Raw genomic sequence first — 21510 nt, 5'->3', positions numbered from 1 at the left:
CAACCAAAGTAAGTGGAAAACAAAGGAAAAAATGAGAAGCAGAAAGAGAAACTGATAAAATTTAAAATAATCTTAAAAAGTGGGATGGCAGAGGCTTAATTGGGACTGCCCCTGCTGAACTGGGCCAGCTGGAGGGTATGGCAGTGTGAGCAGTTGTATTATTTCTTACTTGAACAAAGTTGTAGTTCAGGTTAAAATGTACTGTGGGGATTTTTGCTCTGGTACCATTAATTTAAGTTGGGACCACAGAACCAATTGAAACAGGTAAGAAAATGAATATTTCAGTTGGTGCTGGTAAGAAATATGCTTTTATCAGTATAGTAAATGGTTCTATATGTTTAAGGGATGAGAGCCTCTTCTTCAGGAGTTGGATCTTTAAAAACATAAGCAATTAAGATCTTCTCCATTTTTATTCTACCAATAAAGCATGTTCCCATACAACACCAGATCTCCTTTTTTGACTTGACATAGCTGATTTTTCCCTTTCCACTAGTTCACTAACTGAATCAAGCAGAAATGCCAACTACGTAAAGGCAACATCATAGAACAGTGGTGGGGGACTTTTGATCCTCTGTATGTTTTCAACTTAAAACCTAAGACCACTACTAAGGACCTCATTAGAAAGCCCTGGTGAAGTACCCCACTTCTTCGGGCTTCCAAGAGGAAAGAGGGAACAACAGGTTGAATCTGCTGCCATGCGCGCAGCTCCCTCTCTGTGACGTTTTTGCCATTACCCCTATCATATAGCAAAACACTTGTGTGAAGCTCCTCATCTCTGAAACTCCCTTCTTCGTAGGGAAGCCAGAATGGCCCCTCTCCCTTCTGTTCTTCCAACAGCAGGTTAAAACCTTTTTATTCAGGCAAGCTTTTAAAGTAGAAGGTTTTTAAAATCAGTTCAGAGGGTGTTGTAGTTTTTAATTTAGGGAGTGCTTTGGGTGGGATTGGGGGGAATATGAGTTTTAAATGCCACTTTAGTATATCTACTGTATTTTAATTTTGTTTTTACCACTCTGCTTCTATTTAATTGCTTTTAAATTGCTTTGCACCTTTCAAATTTGCCTAGTGTGGAGTGTTATACCCAAGGAAGGGTATAAATGATGATGATGATGATAATAATAATGAATTCTCAGGTTCCAGCACATCATGGCAAATCACCAAATACAGCATATTTTTACAGGTCTAGAGATTTAGAAGTTACATTGACACAACTGTTTAAAGCATTGAGCTGCCAATATTAAAAGTGCCAGGCTTGTGGTTTTTTTTGTTAATTCCCCAGGTGAAGCCAGTATATTTAAAGGCTGAATCTGATAACGGGCAAAACCTAGGAAAATTTGGGAGAATATGGATACAGCTTCCAGGAGATAGGTAGAGCCAAGAACAACATATTTTAGGATAGCCACAGCGAAATGCAAAGGATTTTCATATTCAAGTACCGACCACCTACATAACATAGTTTCAATATCCAAAATCCACAAACCTGAACTATGATCAGTAATATTCTGCCCTTTCACTGCTTCTGATTACAAGAGCTTTGTAAGAATGTTAATACAAATGGGCCTCCAGAGCCACTTTCATGTCTTTGCATCTCATCACACGGGAGTTGTGGGGGGTTGCCCCTTACCATACTGGGGCTCCTCTTCAGCGACAGATCTAGATGCACCCCATCAGATGACACAGGTCGAGGCCCTACCCCATCTGTGGGTGAATCGGCAAATAAGTGTTTCATTCTAGTTTCCTTGCGACCACGGTGAGTAATATTTTGTCTTTCGGTTAGCTCCAGTGGAGCTACTCGTGGTTTTCAGGCTTTCCCTCCATCTAATGGGGGAAATGGCAACACAGCGAAGTACCTTGCCCTGCTTTCCCCTGTCTGATGGGGAAAGTGACAGGGTGCTAATGTGCCTTGCCCCAATGCCCCCATGTAATAGGGAAAGGAGGGAGGATATGCGGCTTGCCGCGTGGCGCCATGTGTGCCTTCTGTTTTGCTGCTGATTGCAGGCAAATAGGTACAACAGAGAGGAGAGAGGCTCATCAGCATGATGAAGTCTTTTTTGTGCTAAAAGGTAGCCATTGGATGCATAGGGATGATGGGCAGTTATAACAGTGCTCTTCTTCCAAGTTCTTTCTCGCCAGCAATGCCATTCGCTCTGCTTTTCACTTTTCTTCTCCAATTGAGTGTCAACGCCCTATGGTGATTATTTATGCTCAACCTAGACTCAATCTTGCCTTTTGTTTGGAAAGACTTTTCACATTTATACACATTTCTGTGTTTCCTCACAAAGGGAGATAGCTTATCTTTGATTCACAGTAGTCCCAGATTCTGTCAGCACTCACTATCCGAGTTTCCTTTTTAGATTGCAGTAGCAATCTTTTGAAGGGCAGTACAAGGTCTTAGTATGGAAACTGGTATTTTGTTCCCAAATAAATCCAGTTAAAATGAACTCCCTGTTACTTGTGTACAAATCCAATTAGGGTGGCCACATGTCCTACATTACAGAAGAAAGTGCTCTAAATGGCGCTGAGATCTCAATCCTCCACTTGAAAGTGTCCCCTATTTGAAGACTGGACCACTAAAAACTACCAAAGTGTTTTTTTCCCTATTAGCAGTAGCTAATAGCAGTGGGGTGGGGTGAGGGTTAGTCACAAGCATTAAGATGGTTGGAAAGTAGCGTTTATGTGTGAAGATGAACTTGGAAATGTGCGGCCGGGGTTTACCTTTACCCTCCTTTGTTAAGCAAAATGAAACTGACTTATGGCTAAAGCACAAGGTTTTTTTGGAAGAATGGATCTGACTATATGTTTTAAAAATTTTTATACTGTATTTAATCATTTTAATTGATTTTATGTACTATGTGATTTTGATTTTGTATAGGCATTGAATTACTGCCATTGTTGTAAGCCACCCTGAGTCCCTTCGGGTGAGAAATAAACAAACATGAGATTATAATTTGTTACACTATCATAGGGATAAAAAAAACATTCAAATTTATGACTTCTGGTGACCCTAAAGTGAGCCTATCACAAGGTTTTCCTATCAAGAGTGTTCATGGGTGAGGTTTGCCTTTGCCATTCTCTAAGCCTCAGGGAATGTGACTTATCCAAGGTCACGCAAGTGCTTTCCATGTCTGCGCAGTGTCCTAGAGTCATAGTCCAACAGTCAAGCCACTACACCACACTGGCTCAAGTAGAAGTTGTGAATATCTGAGATCCATCTGTTTGAAAGCATTCCAAAACAGACAAATTGTTAGCAAGATCTACCTCTGAGATAACAAAAAATGGGTTCTATTGGCCTGATTTAGAAAGTGGGATCCCTTTTTGGTGTGGCCATTGTGTCACATTTCAAATGATATAAAAATTAAGTGCTAAAAGTCACAAGAATAATGGAAGTCCTAGGAGCTTCCATTTTTCTTCAAGGCAGGTATTTTGTCAAACTATGAGGACTCTTTCTTGTCCCTCTTTTAAGAGAGATGAAATTAGAATATCCAATATGCATACTACACGTTCCAGAACAAACTCTGTTTTGGAGACAGTGTTTGCCATTACAGGCAAAGTATTGTGGAGATTCTAATAAGCTTCCGAAAAACAAAAGAAGTCCCCTGTAAAGACTTTGCAAATTATTTCTCTTAAGGGACATTTTTTCCTAACTCATATTACAAGAAGGCTCATGAAAATATTCATACAATCTTCTTAGAAATTCCTCAACAAATGATGGTGCCTATAAAAATCTCATATTTTCCCCAAATATTACTTTTAAAATGCTGGATGCTGGTGTGACAGAAGTAGTCTTGCTATTAAACATGCACGCATACATGTTGTAATGTTGTATCCAGTCCTATTTACTTTGGTAAAATATACAAAACCACCTGGAAACTTTGGCCAAGGACCAAAGGGAGATGACGTGCCATAAAATCAATGGCCTGTCCACCTCATAGTTTTCAAAAAGGGCAAGATAGGAGAAGATCTCCCAATTAATCCTGTGTTGTTTACCCTTTTAAAAAAAAGAACTATTACAATAGACGGGTGAGGGATAAGGAAAGAACGGAAGAGGTAACCCGGAAAGGGTGTAACTTGGCCTCTGGTACCTTCATTATAAACTGCTAAGCTGCTCCTTCTTGGCTTCTCAGCCTGGAGACAATAAATGGCCAGAGCAAAAGTTCAACTGCAAGGGATTCCAAGAAGCACTGAGCTTTCCTTTCCTCAAATGTTGTTTGTATCAAGTTCTCAAGAATAGAACTCTCTGGGAACTGCCAAATCGTGGAGGAGAGCGTCTGTTTCTGCCATGCTCAGCACGATGCTTCGCTCAAGCCAACAAGCTCAAGTAATGTCAAGCAGCTGAAGAACTGTGGATGTGCAACGGCTCACATCATCCTGCTTCCAAAAGACAGTCTGGAAACTATTTGTCATCTCACATCTGTCCAAACCATGCTCTTATTCCAGCGTTCCCCTGCTTTTCTTGCTATCAAGGTGCTCCTTAACGCTTATCACCAGGTTGCCATTAAACTAAATCATCTTTGCAATGGATTTGGAGAGGGGGGAAATATGTTTCCCTCCACAGCACTGATGATTATGGCAGGCAACAGTTCCTCTCAAGCATGATACGTGCCTTATTAAAATAATAGCCCTGAAATTATTTGTTCTCAAGTAGTTCCACCCCTATAAAGCTTGGGTAAATGCTCTCCAGTGAGTGATCTGAAAGTAAAACCAGGGCAACTTTTCCTTTTAAAAAACTGGCTCTCAAAGAATGGGATTACAAGAGGCTTGTGGGAGGCAAGTGCTCCAGACTTCTTTTCGTTTTATTTCCCAATCAGGAGTGGAAATCATTAGGTCTACCCTACACAAAGACATCTGATTTCTCAGAACCTATAGCTCCCTGTTCTTGCGTCAAGACTTTTCTTCTTGTCTTGCAAATAATGGCAGAATAGAGTGGGTCCTTGCCATCCTCTATGGATAACAAAATATGTGGATGCTCAAGTCCCATTACATAAAGCAGTGTAGCAAAATGGTGCCCCTTATATAAAATGGCAAAAGCAACATTTGCTTTTGAGGATACTTTTTTTTTAATACAATTTGTTAAATCATTTTAAATTTTTGGAATCTGTAGATACATGTAAGTGATTCTGTGTATGGATTTATTTTCCTTTTAAAACAAAAGTGCAGTAAGCCACCAAGAGGACCAGAATTTGAAAACAATTCATCAGAAGTAGTATAATCAACTGCAAGGACATTTAATTGGGATGGGGGTTCAGTTAACCGAGGGAGATTCTGATCTTACCACATTAGCACTATAACTATACAGTATTTCTGTATCATAACTGTACTTCAAGATTATTTGGTGGCAATAAAGCAGAAGGCCTTCTTGGTGGCTGCTCCCAAATTCTGAAACTTGCCCCCCCCCCCAAGATGTCAGGATGGCCTCATCCTCATTCTCCTTCTTTTGGCAAAGCATATTTTGCTATCAGGCTTTTACAAATTGACTAGGGTCGGGCTTTCAATGCTGTGCAGTGATGTCTTTAAGGTTTGTACATAGCCTTGAATTGTGATATTTAATGTTTTATATTTTCACTTAAAAGTATTGACCGGCTTTCCCTATCTTATATTTAATGGGGTGTTGTGTGATTTCTGGGCTATATGGCCCAGAATCTAGCAGCATTTTCTCCTGATTTTTCCTTAGCATCTGTGGCTGGCATCTTCTGGGGGATGCTTTGAAGATGTCAGCCACAGAAGCAGGTGAAACATCAAGAGAAAATGCTTTTAGAACACAGTCATAGAGCCCAGAAACCACATAATACCCAGTGAATCCAGCTGTGAAAACTTTTGACATACATTTAATATTTTTGTATTGCTTTTAATTTGCATTGTTTTAAATATGCTGTTAGCCACCTTGAGTCCATTTATTGGGAGAGAGGTGGGATATAAATGAATTAAATAAATAATACTATAGCATTATAACGAGCATCTCAGTTCAAAAAATAGGCTCTCAAAGATCAACTTACACACAAACCTAAGAAGAGAAAAGCTTCCAAGAGCTCCCCCCATCATGCAGCTTCCAAGCTGAAATCGAATAGCATGTATTAGTGGGTGAAGGGAGGAATCACTCAAAACCTGGAGATTTATCTCTAAGGCTGTAGAGAGTATGTTTTGAATAATAACATTATGGGAGGCACAGGGGAAAGGGAAAAAAATCCTGAAAATAGGTAGGGGTGAGGTATTGGACACACCTGTTTAAGTTGTTAGCAGTTAGAACCATGCATGCTATATTATTTCCATTTTCCATATGTGGTTGTGTTAGCTGGAGAGAATTAATCCATTTGGAATCTAGTACTTGAGGAAAGTTCTGCAAATACAACAGATTACTAAGATAAATGAATGGATCCAAAAAGACAAATAAATGAGTCATGAACTCAAAGCCAAAATGGCTGATGAGAATTTGAACATATCATGAGTTTATATGACTCATTAGAAAACACAATAATGTTCAGGTGAAGGCAGTAGAAAAAAGGAACACCACCTCACAAAGGGATAGAGCAAGGAAACCACAGTTCTGAGTTTGCAAAACCTGAGGAGGGTACAGGCAGCCCCCAAGTTATGAACAAGATAGATTCTGTAGGTTTGTTCTCAAGTTAAATTTGTATGCAGGTTGGAACAGGTAGATGTTTTAAGTGTAACTCCAACCGTGTGTGTGTGTGTGTGTGTGTGTGTGTGTGTGTGTGTGTAAGCTTTGGCAATCAGAGCAAAGGGTTAACACCACTGTGATGTTTGTTTTTCTGTCTGTGCCTCTGTTCAGAAGATTTTACCTCACTTTCTGTCCCTGTGATCATTGGGTTTTGAAAAAAATGGCTTGTTGTGAGAACAAGGATTGATGATACAGCTTCAGTGGAGACTCCTTTTCCCCATGATAACTCTTTCAGGGGTGAATTTCCCTTCTTTGAGGTAGATTTCTCTCACTTTCTGTTGTCTCACCCCCTTTCTTAACTATGAATCATTTGTAAGTCAGATGTTTGTAAAACAGGGACTCTTGGATGTCTCTCATTCATGGGGCCACCATATGTTAAAATCAATTTGAAGGCCATTACTGTAATAAGAGTAATTTTCAGTTATCATAATACATGTAATGAACAAATATATTGCTTTAAAAATACAAAAAAATCCTTCTTCAAGAAAGAACCATAATGTTTGATTATATTGCATAAAAGGATGGGAAATAGCCTGAAACATCATGTGGTAGACACAATGTCATTTGGATTTTTTTTCTTTTTTTTAAAAAAAGGCAATATATATATTTTATAAAATGTTATTATGTGCATTTATGGTATTATTATAATGTGTAGGTGTTTTAATTATTCTGTAATCCACCTCGGCTCATGAGGAGAGGCGGGTAAGAAATACAGTTGTTGTTGTTGTTGTTGTTGCAACAAATACCACCAGCTTCCAATAGTTAAAGGTAAACGTTTTCCCCTGACGTTAAGTCTAGTTGTGCTCATCTCCATTTCTAAGCTGAAGAGCCGGGATTGTCCGTAGACACCTCCAAGGTCATGTGGCCGGCATGACTGCATGGAGCTTCCAATACATCTGCCCAATTTAGAAGGGGTCCTCCACACCTTCAAAATTCCCTTTTTAATTCAAAGATGGAGCCATGGGGGTGATTTCATCCAGTTCTTATTTCTCAGGGTGACATAGATCCCAGAAGATCCTGGATGCAAATCCAGAGAGGATACTGCAAAAACTTCCTCAGAGTCCACAGAAAGTGTGATGAGTTCTTTGGAGATGAAACAAAAAAGTAAGGGACAGCATTGGGACTCTTGGCTGGATGAGGCAGATCAAGGTGCTTTTCTCCCTCTCTGTTCTCCACCTCACAATCCCTTTTTATGTCAGTTGGTTATTAATGAAGTTTCTTATTCGTAGAAAGATATTTACCTAAGTCAGCCAGGACCAGGCTAGCAACTGCTAACCACAGGACATTTTCATCAGCCACCCCCAGATTTTGGAATGACCTGTTGGAAGAGCTTTGACAGCTGGACACACTATCTGCATTTAAAACAGTATTAAAAGCTAATCTGTTCCAGCAGGCCTATCCAGATGGTTTCTAAATTATGAACTGTTTGAAGTATGCATGCTTTTAAAACTGTTGTTACATTATTTTAACTGATTATAAATTTTACATTCGTGTTCATGCTTTTACCTGTGGTACGTGAGTATTTATCGCTGTATTTTAATTAGTTGTTCCCTGCCTCGATCCATAGGGAAAGGCAAGAAGGAATTAATCAGAAATACTGGTATATAAATATATAATATCACAGGGCTGTACACCACAACCACCTGCATGCAAAACAAATTGTACTTTCTCAGCATTGTAACACATAATAGTAACAAATCACTCCTTAGATGGTTTAATTAGTAACAGAAATAAATTATTTTGACAAGGTAAGTCTCCAACCTTGCCAAGCACTGATTATGGCCATTACCTAAGTAACTAAGTATAGAAGCAGTCCTTATTGAAAGTTGTAATTTCCTACTTTAGTTCAAAGCTGTAGCAGATGGGTTAGATCAGTGGTTCCCAAACTTGTTTGGCCTGCCGCCCCCTTTCCAGAAAAAATATGACTCAGCACCCCCTGGAAAGTGGCTCCTGCTCAAGAGGGTGGGGCTGAGCTCCTCCCCTAGTCCAAGATGCAGGGCTGTGAGGGGAGGTGGCCGGGGCCACAAATGGGCAGCCAGGACTGGGATGGGCGGAGTTATGAGTAGTGTTGAGCTTCTATCCCTGCCAGAACACAGAGGGCATGGCTAGAGGAGGGGGTGGGGCCTCTTCCCAAGTGCCTGACGGGGCTGAACCTCTATACCCCTCCCCGGTGTTCTAACAAGCGCCTCAGGGGAAGAGGCCCTGCCCCCACCCCTATCTCCGCCCTTTAGTCCTAAAAGGCCTCTCAGGAGAGGTATAGAGGCTCAGCCCTGTCTCGGGCTCTTGGAAGGAGGCCCCTCCCCCTTCCCTAGCACCGCCCTCTGTGTCCCAACAAGCGCCTCAGGAGAGGTATAGATTCTTAGCCCTGTCTCGGGCTCTTGGGAAGAAGCCACGCTCACTCCTCTAGCTCCGCCCCCTGTGTCCTAACAGGCGCCTCAGGTGCTTAGCCATGTCTCCGGCACTTGGGAAGAGGCCCCGCCCCCATGTCCTAATAGGTGCCATCACCGCCCCCCAGGATCGCTCCAGCGCCCACCGGGGGCGGTAGCACCCACTTTGGGAATCACTGGGTTAGATGGACAGAGCTGCACAATTGTGCAAAGCTATATGTCAGTTCCACTTTTGGCAGTATGCTTGCACAATCTATTAAACATCGTATGCTCAAGAACTTCTGATTCTTCAGAAAATGGTCTCCTTTTGCTCATACTTAATTTAGCTCACTAAAATCAGGTTTTCGTATTTATTTTTTTCCTTTTATAAAAAGAAAACTGCCAAAAGCACAATTTCTGGCAGGGAAATAATAACTGCACCTTACAAGTAAATCTAGTGGTTGTCTTCCCCAATTTTAACATTTCACATCTTGCTTTCTATGTACAGTTGTGAAAGCTGGAAAGTGAAGGAAGCTGACAGAAAGAAAACAAAGTCATTTGAAATTTGGTAACATACAGAGGTGAGTTCTATGTATGCTAGGATTCTATGGATTCCTAAAAAGACAAGTGAATAGATACATGAGAAAATCATCCATGAACTCTCCCTAGAAGTCAAATGATTAACTTTGGCTATATAATGAGATGACATGACTCATTAGACAAGATGATAATGCTGGGTAAAGTGAGAGTCAATAGCAAAATAGGAATACCGTTCCATCACTCCTCCACATTTGCAGATTTGACATTTACACATTTGATTATTCATAAATTTAATTACAATGTTCCTTCTAAGAACCCCTAGGTCTCCGATTCAATTCTATTGTCAATAATCTAGAGAGGTGCTAAAAAACAGCATTTTCATTTACTGTTTTTCACCTTTGCAGATAGGGAGACCTGACTGTATTGCAAATGGACAAACTCAATCAAAGAAGCCATGACCCAAAGTTTAAAGGACCTAAGCAGGGTAGTTAGTCAAACAGGGTCTTGGAAGTCTGGCAATCATAGCAGCACTATAAGCTGAAATTGACTTGATGGTAAATAAGACCAACAACTTCTGTTTCATGGCAAGTACCCACACATTTATCCAATTAAAATGAAATCTCCTGAAACTTCAGATTATATGCCTAAAACCAAATGAGTGCCTACATCTAGTAGAATAGTGGTTCCCAAACTCTGTTCCTCCGGATGTTTTGGACTTCAGGTCCCACAATTCCTAACAGCTGGTAAATTGGCTGGGATTTCTGGGAGCTGAAGTCTAAAACACCCAGAGGAGCAGAGTTTGAGAAACACTACTATAGAGTATCATGTCAACACATAACCCATGCATTCTTATCTTTCCACAGCACAACATGGCAGTTACAGGTGTGGTGAACAATTTCAGCCTTGCTTCTCCTCCTTGTATTTACTTTATCCCGAATTTTGTGTGAAGAGAGGATGTTCCATTCATTTAGTATGTAGAGTAGTTTATTTGGATAAAATATCATAGATCACAATTGTATGTGTTGCTATGTAAACATGAACCAGAAGAAGACAAAGAATGGCCTATATGTTGCAAGACATCACCCAAATCCATTTCTGTGGTTGCCACGACTAAACCCTCTTAGTATCTCACCGAGATTATTGTTAAAGAAAATGGTACCCTCCCCCCAGGAGGAGGAGGCCCTAAAGTGATTTTTGTGATTTCTAGCACCCCTCTGAATCTCCCCATACCCACCCACCAAAATATCAGTCTAAAAAAATGTGAATTCCTATAACTCTCCAGGACTGGCAATTTTACATCAAAGCAAGGACACAATTCTTGTGCCTTATTTCGCCTTAAATGGCTATCCAGCCACATCCAGATAATTATTTTCCATTTGGGGGTCTGATATGGTCCATAAAAGCTCTTGTGGTTGGAAATTTGGCCCTTAGGCTTCAGATCTTTCCCACTTCTGTAATGAGTGTCTTTTCCAGAGAATCTTCAAAAACTCTAGCCTGAGCTCTGTCTTTACAAAAGTAATGGGGGGGGGGAGTTCTGGGAAATAACTTTACATTTTCTTTCAAGTATTTATATTTGAAATCAGTGATTTACGACCTCATCAGATGGGCTACTTGGCCCTTACTACTCTGGTTGTTCTCCCCTTTCAGGATGGAGCCCATTACACAATGCATGTGTATTTCCAGTCAGGCTCCATCCAGACAAGGGAGAGTAAGTGGTGTATGCCACCACTGGAGCAACACAGTGAGGGAAAGCTTGGCAGTAACATTTCACCCCATGGGATGGGGGAAAGGCAAGTCGCACAATGTGGGGCGTGGAGTGACAGGTTCTCCAAGCCCCTCACCAGAAGCCAATGGATTCACCATGATGTGTGGTGAATCCATGGGCCTTTGTGATGAGGTCCTAAGTGGTCCGCTGGCAAACAACAGGATTTTTCAAAGCAAGCAAACAAGTTGGACTTTTGTGTTTAAACTGGAATATAAATATATTTTTCTCTTAAACATATGGGAGAAAACCACTGGTAATACCAATTAGAAATTTTGTGCTGAAACAGTTCTGTTCCCTAACCAATATATGCTGTAATTACAGTACAAAAACAAACTTGGCCACTGGTAGAAACCACATCATATAAAGCTACAGCCCCCTTGGAACTGCTCATCCCCATGTGCCATCTTCCAGCTCCCTAATCTTTTTTTAACTCATCCACATCCTGTAACATTTAAACATCAAGGGGGAAAAAAGCAGAAAATACACAAACTTACTGGAGGGCCACGGGGACCAATAATGGACATGCCAGCTTCTCCAGGGGCTCCCTGCAGAAAGAAAGGGACATAATAAATTTGGGAAAGGGGTTAACAGTTGTTAAAAGAAAAGAAAGTATTCTAAATATAAACAATAAAGCCAAAGTGAATTTTTAAACTGAAAGAATAAAGTGAACAAAAATAGAGGGCTGAAAGAAAAAGTGTGGCCAAGGAAACAATGAGGTCAGGAGGAAAGTTTAGAAGTGGAAGTGAAAAGAACAACATATACAAGGACCCATGAGAGATAAAGATTAAAAACATGTTTCTTCCAACTTTAACAGCAGGTCTCTTGCCTTTTCCAACCAAGACAAGGAGCCATTTTGAATCTATTCTTGAAATCAGATCAAAGAACTACTCTGGTCTTAATGTGAATGGAAAGTATAATATTACCATGTAGCTACATATATACTTATCCCATGCCAGATTTGTCTCACGCCCAGTTATCATGCTTGTCCACTGGGACTTCCCTTACAAAATCTGAGGCTTTTAACATGGCTAGGAGTTAAGCTACTACATTTTGCTTGGCAATGTAGGAGCACAAAACTCAGCCGACAAGCATCCATGTGTATGTGTATAAAAACACATCCAACAGGGAGGCAGAGGAGGTATAAGTTGCTAGGCAGGGTCTGATTTTGACATATATACTTTTTCCATTTTTGTGCATGTGCAGTGTACACACATATATAGGGATAAGATACAGTTGGCCCTCGATATGCACAGATTCTATATCCATGGATTTAGCCATCCATGGCTTGAGAATTTTGGCCCCAAAATTCCAAAAAGGTATACCTTGCTATATAAAGGAAACCATTTTACTATGCTATTGAGTGTAATGGAACTTACGCATCCATGGATTTTGGTATCTACAGGAAAGAGTTTAATGCACTGAGTAATGCACTGAAATTAAATTCTGCCTATAATGAACTCCTGGGTTAACACATAGAACCCAGCTGTTATTTATAAAAAGCCTGCATGTTTTGAAGGATTTTGAAGCTCCTATGACCGGTTAACTACTTGACTAACTATATACAGGATTCAAAGATTTTCTTGGACTGCAACTCCCATCAGTACTAACTAGAATATCCGATTGTGAGGGATGATAGACTCAATCCAACAAACTCCAGAAAGCCACCCATTCTCACTCCATGGCATGCACATTTTGAATTGCTTTGAAAATGGTTTAGCAACCAAGTCTTCTCCTACAGAAATGTGATATTATCATCTCAAGACTGATGTGAATTCTTGATCAGAAATACCAAGCTTTTCAAAGATCTACAGCCCAGTATCTCTCGACTGGAAACTCTGACAGCTCTTCTCTGAAACAGTATCCATATTGGTAGTGAGGTGGTGCAGAAAGCTTCCTTCCATGCTGTGTAAGTAATATCTAAAGTAGAACTTAGCCTAGGGGCTTCATCACAAAGGCCAGGCGAAGAGTTCCACTACAGGGGGATGTCTGACTTCAGGTAGAAAAGAGAGGGGCAGCGGGGTGAATCTGTCACTCTGTGTGCAGTTTCCTCTTGGCAACGCTTCCCCCCATCACATGGGGGATGCATTGTCCTTCTGTGGAAGACCCATGCTAGCTATATTGGAGCCAGCACAACACGAGTAGCCACCCATGTTGTGAGGGGAAAACTCCAGCAATGCCTTCACCCTGATTGGGTGGGGGGGACTCAGCCAGAAATCACACGATGTTGTGTGATGGCCAGCATGGGGCTCTGCCCAGAAGATAGGGTGAAAGCGTCCTAGGATGCTTTTTTAGGTGAGTGTGATGAGGTCGTAGATTAGATTGCAGCTCTTTCCACACCAGCTTAGTACAAGTTTCTTGGAAGCAAGTTTCCTTCTACCTGACACTTGATGCTGCAGGACAGTATGAGAAGGGGTCAGTATTAGAAAAGGCGTATTTCCTTAAAAGAGTAGTCAATTTAAAAGAGTTCAAACAATATGTGTCTAAGTGACTGTAAGACTTTAAGCTTTACCAGAAATGCAACAACAGCCAATTGGCAGGCTTTGCTAGCTTTTGTTCCAATTCTTAACTCAGTTTCCTGATTTCCAGCTCACCCCAAAACCCTGATATCTAGCAAAGAGCCTCTCTCCCACTCGTCCCCTCCTCTACCTTCTTAAATATCTTTTGGAATGTTAACTGATGATAACAGTCTTTACATCTGCTTCTGCATCTGGTATCTACCTAGGCTACAATCCCATAAAACAGTGGTTATAAACACTTACTCTTATCAAAATTTAGAAAGTGAAATTCTATAGGTTATTTTCAAAGGAGAGGAACAGCATAGAGAACAACATGTAAACATCATTATTGATTCAAGGATGATCCCATGAGTGCCACTCTTAGAACTATCAATGGAAAATGCACAGTATTTTCCTCCTTTTTAAGGGTAACAAAATGATTTTTTTTTAAAAGCTATCAGTTTAAACAATATCTTCTCTTCCAATCTCATAAAGTCCCATGAATGAGCAAGGATGATTTCTCAATAAAAACCCAAGGTGCTGGCTGAATATTAGATATGAATTTCCAGAGATGGACAGATTGGATGAGTTTCATTTTGGGGAATAGTTTGGCAGACTTGTGTTTTTCCAACTTCTTTTCCACATCAACTTCTGCAGACTGTTCTGGAATCAGTTCTGGATTCTGGAAATCTCATTTTCACTGGGAATTTTATTATAATCTCATGGGTTCTGATTCCAGAGTTTCAGAGATACAGAACAGCAATTAATGTGTACTGACCTTCAGTGCTACCACCATGTGACAATGTGGTTTATAAAGCGAAAGGGGCTCTCAGGGCCACTTTAACCAGGCTCAATGCTTCCTTGAAACTTGGTAACTATAATCCTGGTAAATCTCTGCATCTGTTCTAACAGCAGTTCTACTACAGATGAACTGCAAACATTTCTACCAATTGCTAATTTTCTTAATGACTGGAAACAACTGTAGTCTACTTTATCATATTTTGAGAACTTTCTATTATATATTTATATAACTATCTGTTATTTCTTTTGGCACTCCGGATCTCCTCCTCCTTAGCATCATCTTCATTCATCATATAGGCCAACATTCATAACTTGCAAATTCTTCAACATCTTTGAGTGGCTGAATAACTAAAATGGACTAACTTTTCAAAGTATTTATGATGTGATTCACCTATGTCTGCCACTGCTGACATTCATTTTGGTTGAAATGAGAGGCTGGAAGATGACGTGAAGTAAATTTCTCAAAGCAAGGGTTCTCTCTTGCTATGAAACTGGGATCACCCAAAATGCACGATTGCTTCACTGTCTTTCTAACTGCCTACTCAATTTGCTTCTTTGTAAACAAGCACATTTATTATTACAGAAACACCATAAATCCTCATTGCTCTCTGGGCAAAGGCCCAGAAGTATAGACAAAAAAGAAATACATTTTTATCCCAAATTATAATTTTATCCCAGATTACAGATTAACTAATCACTGAATGTATTAGTGGAACAAGAGGAATAGTAATAAGAACCAGTTAAAAGAGGTTTTAAATTTAGTTAAAGTATAGGCAGTCCCTAACTTACAGACATCCGATTTACAAGTGATTCATAGTTAAGAAAGAGGGTTAAGACAACAGGAAATGAGAGAAATCTACCTCTTGGAAAGAAAACTCATCCCTGAAAGAGTTATCATGAGGAAAAAGTGTCTCCACTGAAGCTTTCTCACCAGTCCTTGTTTCCACTCAAGTCAATTTTTGCAAAATACAATTCTCACAGGGTCAAATTAAGGTGAAATTTTCTGAAAAGGGGCACAGACAGTAAAACAAACACAAGGGCATTAACACTTCCCTATGCTATCTAAAGTTTATACTCTGTGTGTGTGTGTGTGTGTGTGTGTGTGTGTGTGTGTGAGTGAGAGAGAGAGAGAGAGAGAGAGAGAGAGAGAGAGAGAGAGAGACTGAGGTTACACTTTTAAATGTGCCTTTTCTGACTTACATACAAATTCAAATTTAAAAAAAGAATATGTTGGATAATGATAATCTATTAATCATCTTTCAAAGGAGTATCTATGACAGTCAATTCCAACAAACATTTTTAATTCCTACAAAATCAGATCCAACTGTAGGAGAACCACTGTCAGATGATAAATACTAAGCCAACATTCAGCGTAAACATTCATTCTACTGTCAACTTTATTTGGGATCAGAAAATGTATTTAATCACAGAACACAACTAAACCTACAATATTAGACACCAAGAGTCTTGTGGTTTCAATGTCACATGAAGAGAGCAGGGAGAGAGATGAAGAATCTGCATCTTTACTTCTAATAGCAGCCTCTGATGTATAAGGGCCTTTCTACACAGGCCCTAAAATCAGAAAGAAACTGGGATAAAAGGGGGGAAATGGCTAGATGATGCTTGTCAAAAATGTGTGCTGAATAGCATCATCGGCAGCAAAACATGGGTTTAAAAGGAGATTAGCTAACAATATGCATATTCACATCACTGTATATCCCTGAACTCTTGTAATTTCTTTTTAAAAATGTTATTTGTAAAAACTTTAAAATTCTCCAAAAACTCAGTGGATGAGCTAAACATTCTCAAACTTGGGACATTTACAGTCGTAAATGTGTCCTACAAGCGCCCAAATGATGGAGAAATGAGCCTCTAAAGTTCCCCCATTACAAAACAGCAACAAAACAAAACTTCAGAAAGATGGATTTGAAACACCCCCCAAAACTAAAATGAAACAGGTGCCATCCAAATTTTGAAATTAAATTCAAAATGGATTTCTGCCATTTCGCACAGCTCTAGAAATTAAACAGATCCTGAATTTACACGGTGGGCACCAGCATGGCAGGCAAGTGACCCTAAAGGGAAGCAGGGTTTAAGAGGGCAAATGTAAAGGCAGCAGGACAGTGAGAAGAGATAATGACAAGACATCTGCTTGTGTGCACTTTCATATATCTGAATCAGCACTAAGAAGTTCAGCACATGTCGGAGAGTCAATTTAAAAAAAATGTTAAACTTCTGGTGGATGTCTCATGTCCATTTTGCGGATTTCTAAAATCCGCTACAATCAAACCTTTCAGGACACTGGGGGACTATTTGCCAGGACTGACAGCACTGTGTTTGGACTTGCTTTCAGGTGCCACGTTTTTAAACCCACTTCCTTGTCCTACAGTAAGAGGCTGTCTGGAAGGGCCCATAGTGTAAAATGCATTAGAGTCAGAACAAGTTAAGAAGGACGAGAAGGGAGAGTTCTGCATGGTTGTTTGAATGCTGAGGTATATCAAAATGTATGTATGTAGCTGCCTTCAAGTCACCTGTTGACTTATGGTGACCACACAGAGTCAACTGTTGACTTGTGATGACTTCATGAAATCATAGCATTTTCTCAGGCAAAGAATATTCAGAAGTGGCTTTGCCAGTTCTTTTAATTGAAAAATAGCCTACAGCATCTGGTAATTGTTGACAGTATCCCATCCGATCATTAGCAGAGTTGATCTGCTTAGCTTCCAAGATTAGACAGGATCTGGTGCTTTTAGGATGTTTGGGCCCTTAAATAAAAATACATCACTTTCTTAAAAGGTCAAATGGAGCAAATACATACTCAGACACATACACATGCACACACACCAGTTCACTAAGAGAAAAATCCTCCAATGTTGATAGAAGTTCAAAAAGGGACATGCAGAATTTGGGGGGAAGCTGGGCACAGATTGGAGGTAAGTGAAGAACTTCCTCTACATTAGCCCCTTTCTAGCTGGAATAACACTAAGCAAAAGTGCTCCTGTTGGATAATGAAAATACATGGAAACACTGGGCCTGATTCAGGTTTGTTTATATATAAAGTAAATCTGTTTGGGCAAACATCTCAAGTGGCAGAAAATGGGAGATAAGAGCAGTCATTCGTCTGTTCCTTCTGACATCCTAGATGATCATGTATGTGGGAGAACAGAGTTTACGTACCATGTAGCCAGCCTTCCTACAATATGACAGTGAATGCTACTTTATTGTCACTGTTGAAGTTAGATTCTCAAGCAGTAAAATATACTAGGTTGACTTGGTGTAGTTTACCTTTGATTAAGGGCCCTTCCACACAGCCATATAATCCAGAATATAAAGACGGATAATCCACAATATCTGCTTTGAACTGGATTATCCAAGTCAACACTGCCATATAATCCTGTTCATGTGGATTTCATACAGCTGTGTGGAAGGGGCCTAAGATTGCAACTAAGCTATTATATTTCAAGTGAAACATTATTTTGGTTAAACATGTTACCTTAAAATGCCTCTGTACTAAAGGCCCGACCTGATAGTGGGGATTTTTTTCCCAGTTTATTATGTTGTTTGACCTGAAGGAAACAAAAGCCTACATCCAAAATTTTGTTTGACTCACTCCTTAATACAGCATGACATGCAGGCTGCTTTCCTCTTGAAAAGATATTCACAGTGTTTCTAAATATTCTAATATACTAAAAAGTTTTGTTGGAGCATTAATATATTGAAACCTTTCTAAGGAAGCTTCTAGACAACCATTTAATCCAGGAATATTCCCATTTAAAAACGGGAATGTTCCTGGGTCCTAATCTACACACGTCTCAGAAAGTGTGTGCTTTCTGAGGCGCATGTCCAGATACACTTCCAGATCTTTCTGGGAGAACACCTGGACACCGAGTTTTCCTGGTTTGTGGCAAATGAATTCATGTTTCTCTGGGATGTCATCTGGACGGCCCCCTTTTAATTGCGGGAACTCCCGCATTAAAGGGGCTGTCTGGATGGGCCCTCTTATACTGAAACATTTCACCGAAGCATTTCAGTAGGGGAAATTTGCAGCAAATACAATATTCTCTAATTTTTTGTTTTTTGTTGAGGCACAGGATTATATAAAGTGGTTGTGCTACTGATAAGTACATAATGGTCTTTTGGCACTTCAGAAGAAAAAAGTTTTGTTGGGAGCAAAGTGAAACAAGTAATTTGATCTTTGTATTGCAATATATTTTAGGTTATTATTTACATAAGCCCCAATGAGGGAGGAGCTGATACATTTTTTATCATTTTAAAGAGAAAAGGAAAACCCTATTACAGATTATGGTAGATGTTTGAGTCCTCCCTCTCACCTGCTTTCCTCAATTATTTTTAGATGAGAGAGGTGTTGAACTAAGGTTTGTAATTGGGAACTATGGAGCTGGTCCTGCAGACTGCATCTGGATGGGTCCATCTAGAATTCACCTGGTACAGTAAAATTATATTCTGCATGTATCTTTCCTGGACATCCCAAACACAGCTTTCAGCAATGAAATAAAAAAAGTGTTCCAAAAAAATACAAGGGGGAAAATGAACCCAACTATTCTTGTGTCCATTTATTAAACTCTTGCAAAGTATGGACTTCTAAAATTAGATTTTGACTCACACGGAGGTCTGCCTGTCTTCCTTCCATCTTTTCTCCCTCCCGAATATGACTCTGTGTATGTGTGGTTCTAAATGGAGGAGTGGAATCCTTCAGATTGATTTCAATTCAATCACATGCCCAGCCCATTTTTAGGGAAATGTTTCACAGTTATTGTAGTATATTGGCAGCACAGGAGTTTAATTCACAATGGCAATATTCCTAACGAATAGATGAGAGAGGTGTTGAACTAAGGTTTGTAATTGGGAACTATGGAGCTGGTCCTGCAGACTGCATCTGGATGGGTCCATCTAGAATTCACCTGGTACAGTAAAATTATATTCTGCATGTATCTTTCCTGGACATCCCAAACACAGCTTTCAGCAATGAAATAAAAAAAGTGTTCCAAAAAAATACAAGGGGGAAAATGAACCCAACTATTCTTGTGTCCATTTATTAAACTCTTGCAAAGTATGGACTTCTAAAATTAGATTTTGACTCACACGGAGGTCTGCCTGTCTTCCTTCCATCTTTTCTCCCTCCCGAATATGACTCTGTGTATGTGTGGTTCTAAATGGAGGAGTGGAATCCTTCAGATTGATTTCAATTCAATCACATGCCCAGCCCATTTTTAGGGAAATGTTTCACAGTTATTGTAGTATATTGGCAGCACAGGAGTTTAATTCACAATGGCAATATTCCTAACGAATACTATCAACAACTCCAGCATTAGGGGTTGAGCACTAACTCACCTTCTCTCCAGGTTGCCCCTTTAGTCCCTGGACCACCATTTACATCAGTCGCAGTCACATGCAAAAGAATGAAAAGAAGAGAAAGAGAGACACAAACACAGGAGTCAGTGTTAAGGCACACTAAGTCCCCAAACAACATAAATGCACATAGAGGCACAAATACCCGATTTGACACACACAGAAACATGCTTTGCTTGTGCTCACACAGTAAATGGTGACTTTTGCTTGTTTCTGAGTTGTGTTTAAACCACCTTTTAAGAATTTCAGTTCATTGTCTCAGTAAAAGAGAAACTCAGATTTTCTCAAGACAAATAGCTCATCTTACAGACAACACTTTTAGTAATTTACTTCTTAAGGTTATAGATAGGGTACTGTGTAATTGTTTGTCTGTCTAGCGGTCTACTTAACAACATATATAAGGGATGCTCATTAAAGATTTTTTCTGACCCACTTCCTGAGAATTGAAAGCAATGAAATTTCGCACAGTTATTAGTCCTTCTCTCCATAGGTGCCACCTAGGGACATATACTTCTCCCATCCTTTTGAGCAACTGTAAACACCTCGCTTGTAGAAATTGACAGGCTGCTCCAAAAGCCACGTTGTGACTTCGGAAATCAGAGTCTCATCATCTGAAAAATGCTTGCCCTTCAAAAATAACTTCATTGTCAGAAAGAGATGGAAGTTCAATGGTACAAGGTCGGGTGAATAAGGGGATTGCAGTAGAATTTCAAAGCCACAGGAGCATGCTTCCATGTGGGCAACATGTGAGTTGTGAACTGATGCATTGTCTTGCAGAAGGTGGACACCTTTGGTGAGCATGTCACATCTCTTGTTTTTGATGGCCGCCCACAATTTCTCAGCAGTGAAGCATAGTATGCCCCAGTGATCATGGTAACCTTTACTAGAAAATCCATCAATACTACTCTGTGCTAGTCCCAAAATACTGTGAGCATGACCTTGCCTGCCAAGAGTTGGGCACATGCCTTCTTTGGAGGCGGTGAGTCATGATGCTTCCATTGTATCGACTGGACCTTAGTCTCAAGATCATAATGATGGACCTAGCTTTCATCCTATGTGATCAGCCTGTTGAAAAAGTCCTCCTGGTTTCCATGGCTCATCGTCAATAGAGCCTGAGAGCATTTGACTTCCTGCTTCTGGAAAGGTGCGAGCAGCCAGGGAACCCAGTGAGCATATACCTTATGCATGTGAAGATGGTCTTGGATGATTTTTTCCACAGACCTCATACTAATCTTGACATTTTGGGCTAGGTGGCGAAAGGTTACATGGCAATTTTCCAAAATGGCGACCTCCACTTGCTGGATGGTGTGGTCATCAATAGCACAGTGGGGTCACTCTGGAATTGGAGTTGTTTGCACTGAAGTTCGAACACATTTGAATTGACAATGTCGGTTCTTGACTACATCATATGATGGGGAATCATCACCATAAACCTCTTTTATCTCATCCAACGTCTCCTTTGGTGTGCGGCCTTTCAAGTAAAGGAACTTGACTGCTCTGTAT

The 21510-nt window shown here is 40.1% G+C and overlaps 1 protein-coding gene across 1 annotated transcript in view; it reads right to left on the bottom strand.

Annotated features, from left to right (window-relative positions):
- col13a1 (collagen type XIII alpha 1 chain) overlaps positions 1 to 21510 on the bottom strand; it is a 161138-nt gene that overhangs the window by 125294 nt on the left and 14334 nt on the right. Inside the window, exons 3-4 of the mRNA XM_016992189.2 lie at positions 19990 to 20016; positions 11836 to 11886 (exon numbers count right to left, since the gene is read on the bottom strand). Coding sequence (XP_016847678.1) covers positions 11836 to 11886; positions 19990 to 20016 — 78 coding nt within the window. The remainder of the gene's footprint in view (positions 1 to 11835; positions 11887 to 19989; positions 20017 to 21510) is intronic.

Source organism: Anolis carolinensis, chromosome 3 (assembly GCF_035594765.1).
Source record: "Anolis carolinensis isolate JA03-04 chromosome 3, rAnoCar3.1.pri, whole genome shotgun sequence".
In the NCBI taxonomy this organism is placed as follows: Eukaryota; Metazoa; Chordata; class Lepidosauria; order Squamata; family Dactyloidae; genus Anolis; species Anolis carolinensis.
The sequence above is the reverse complement of the archived record's forward strand: the minus strand, read 5'-3'. Positions and strand labels throughout refer to the sequence as shown.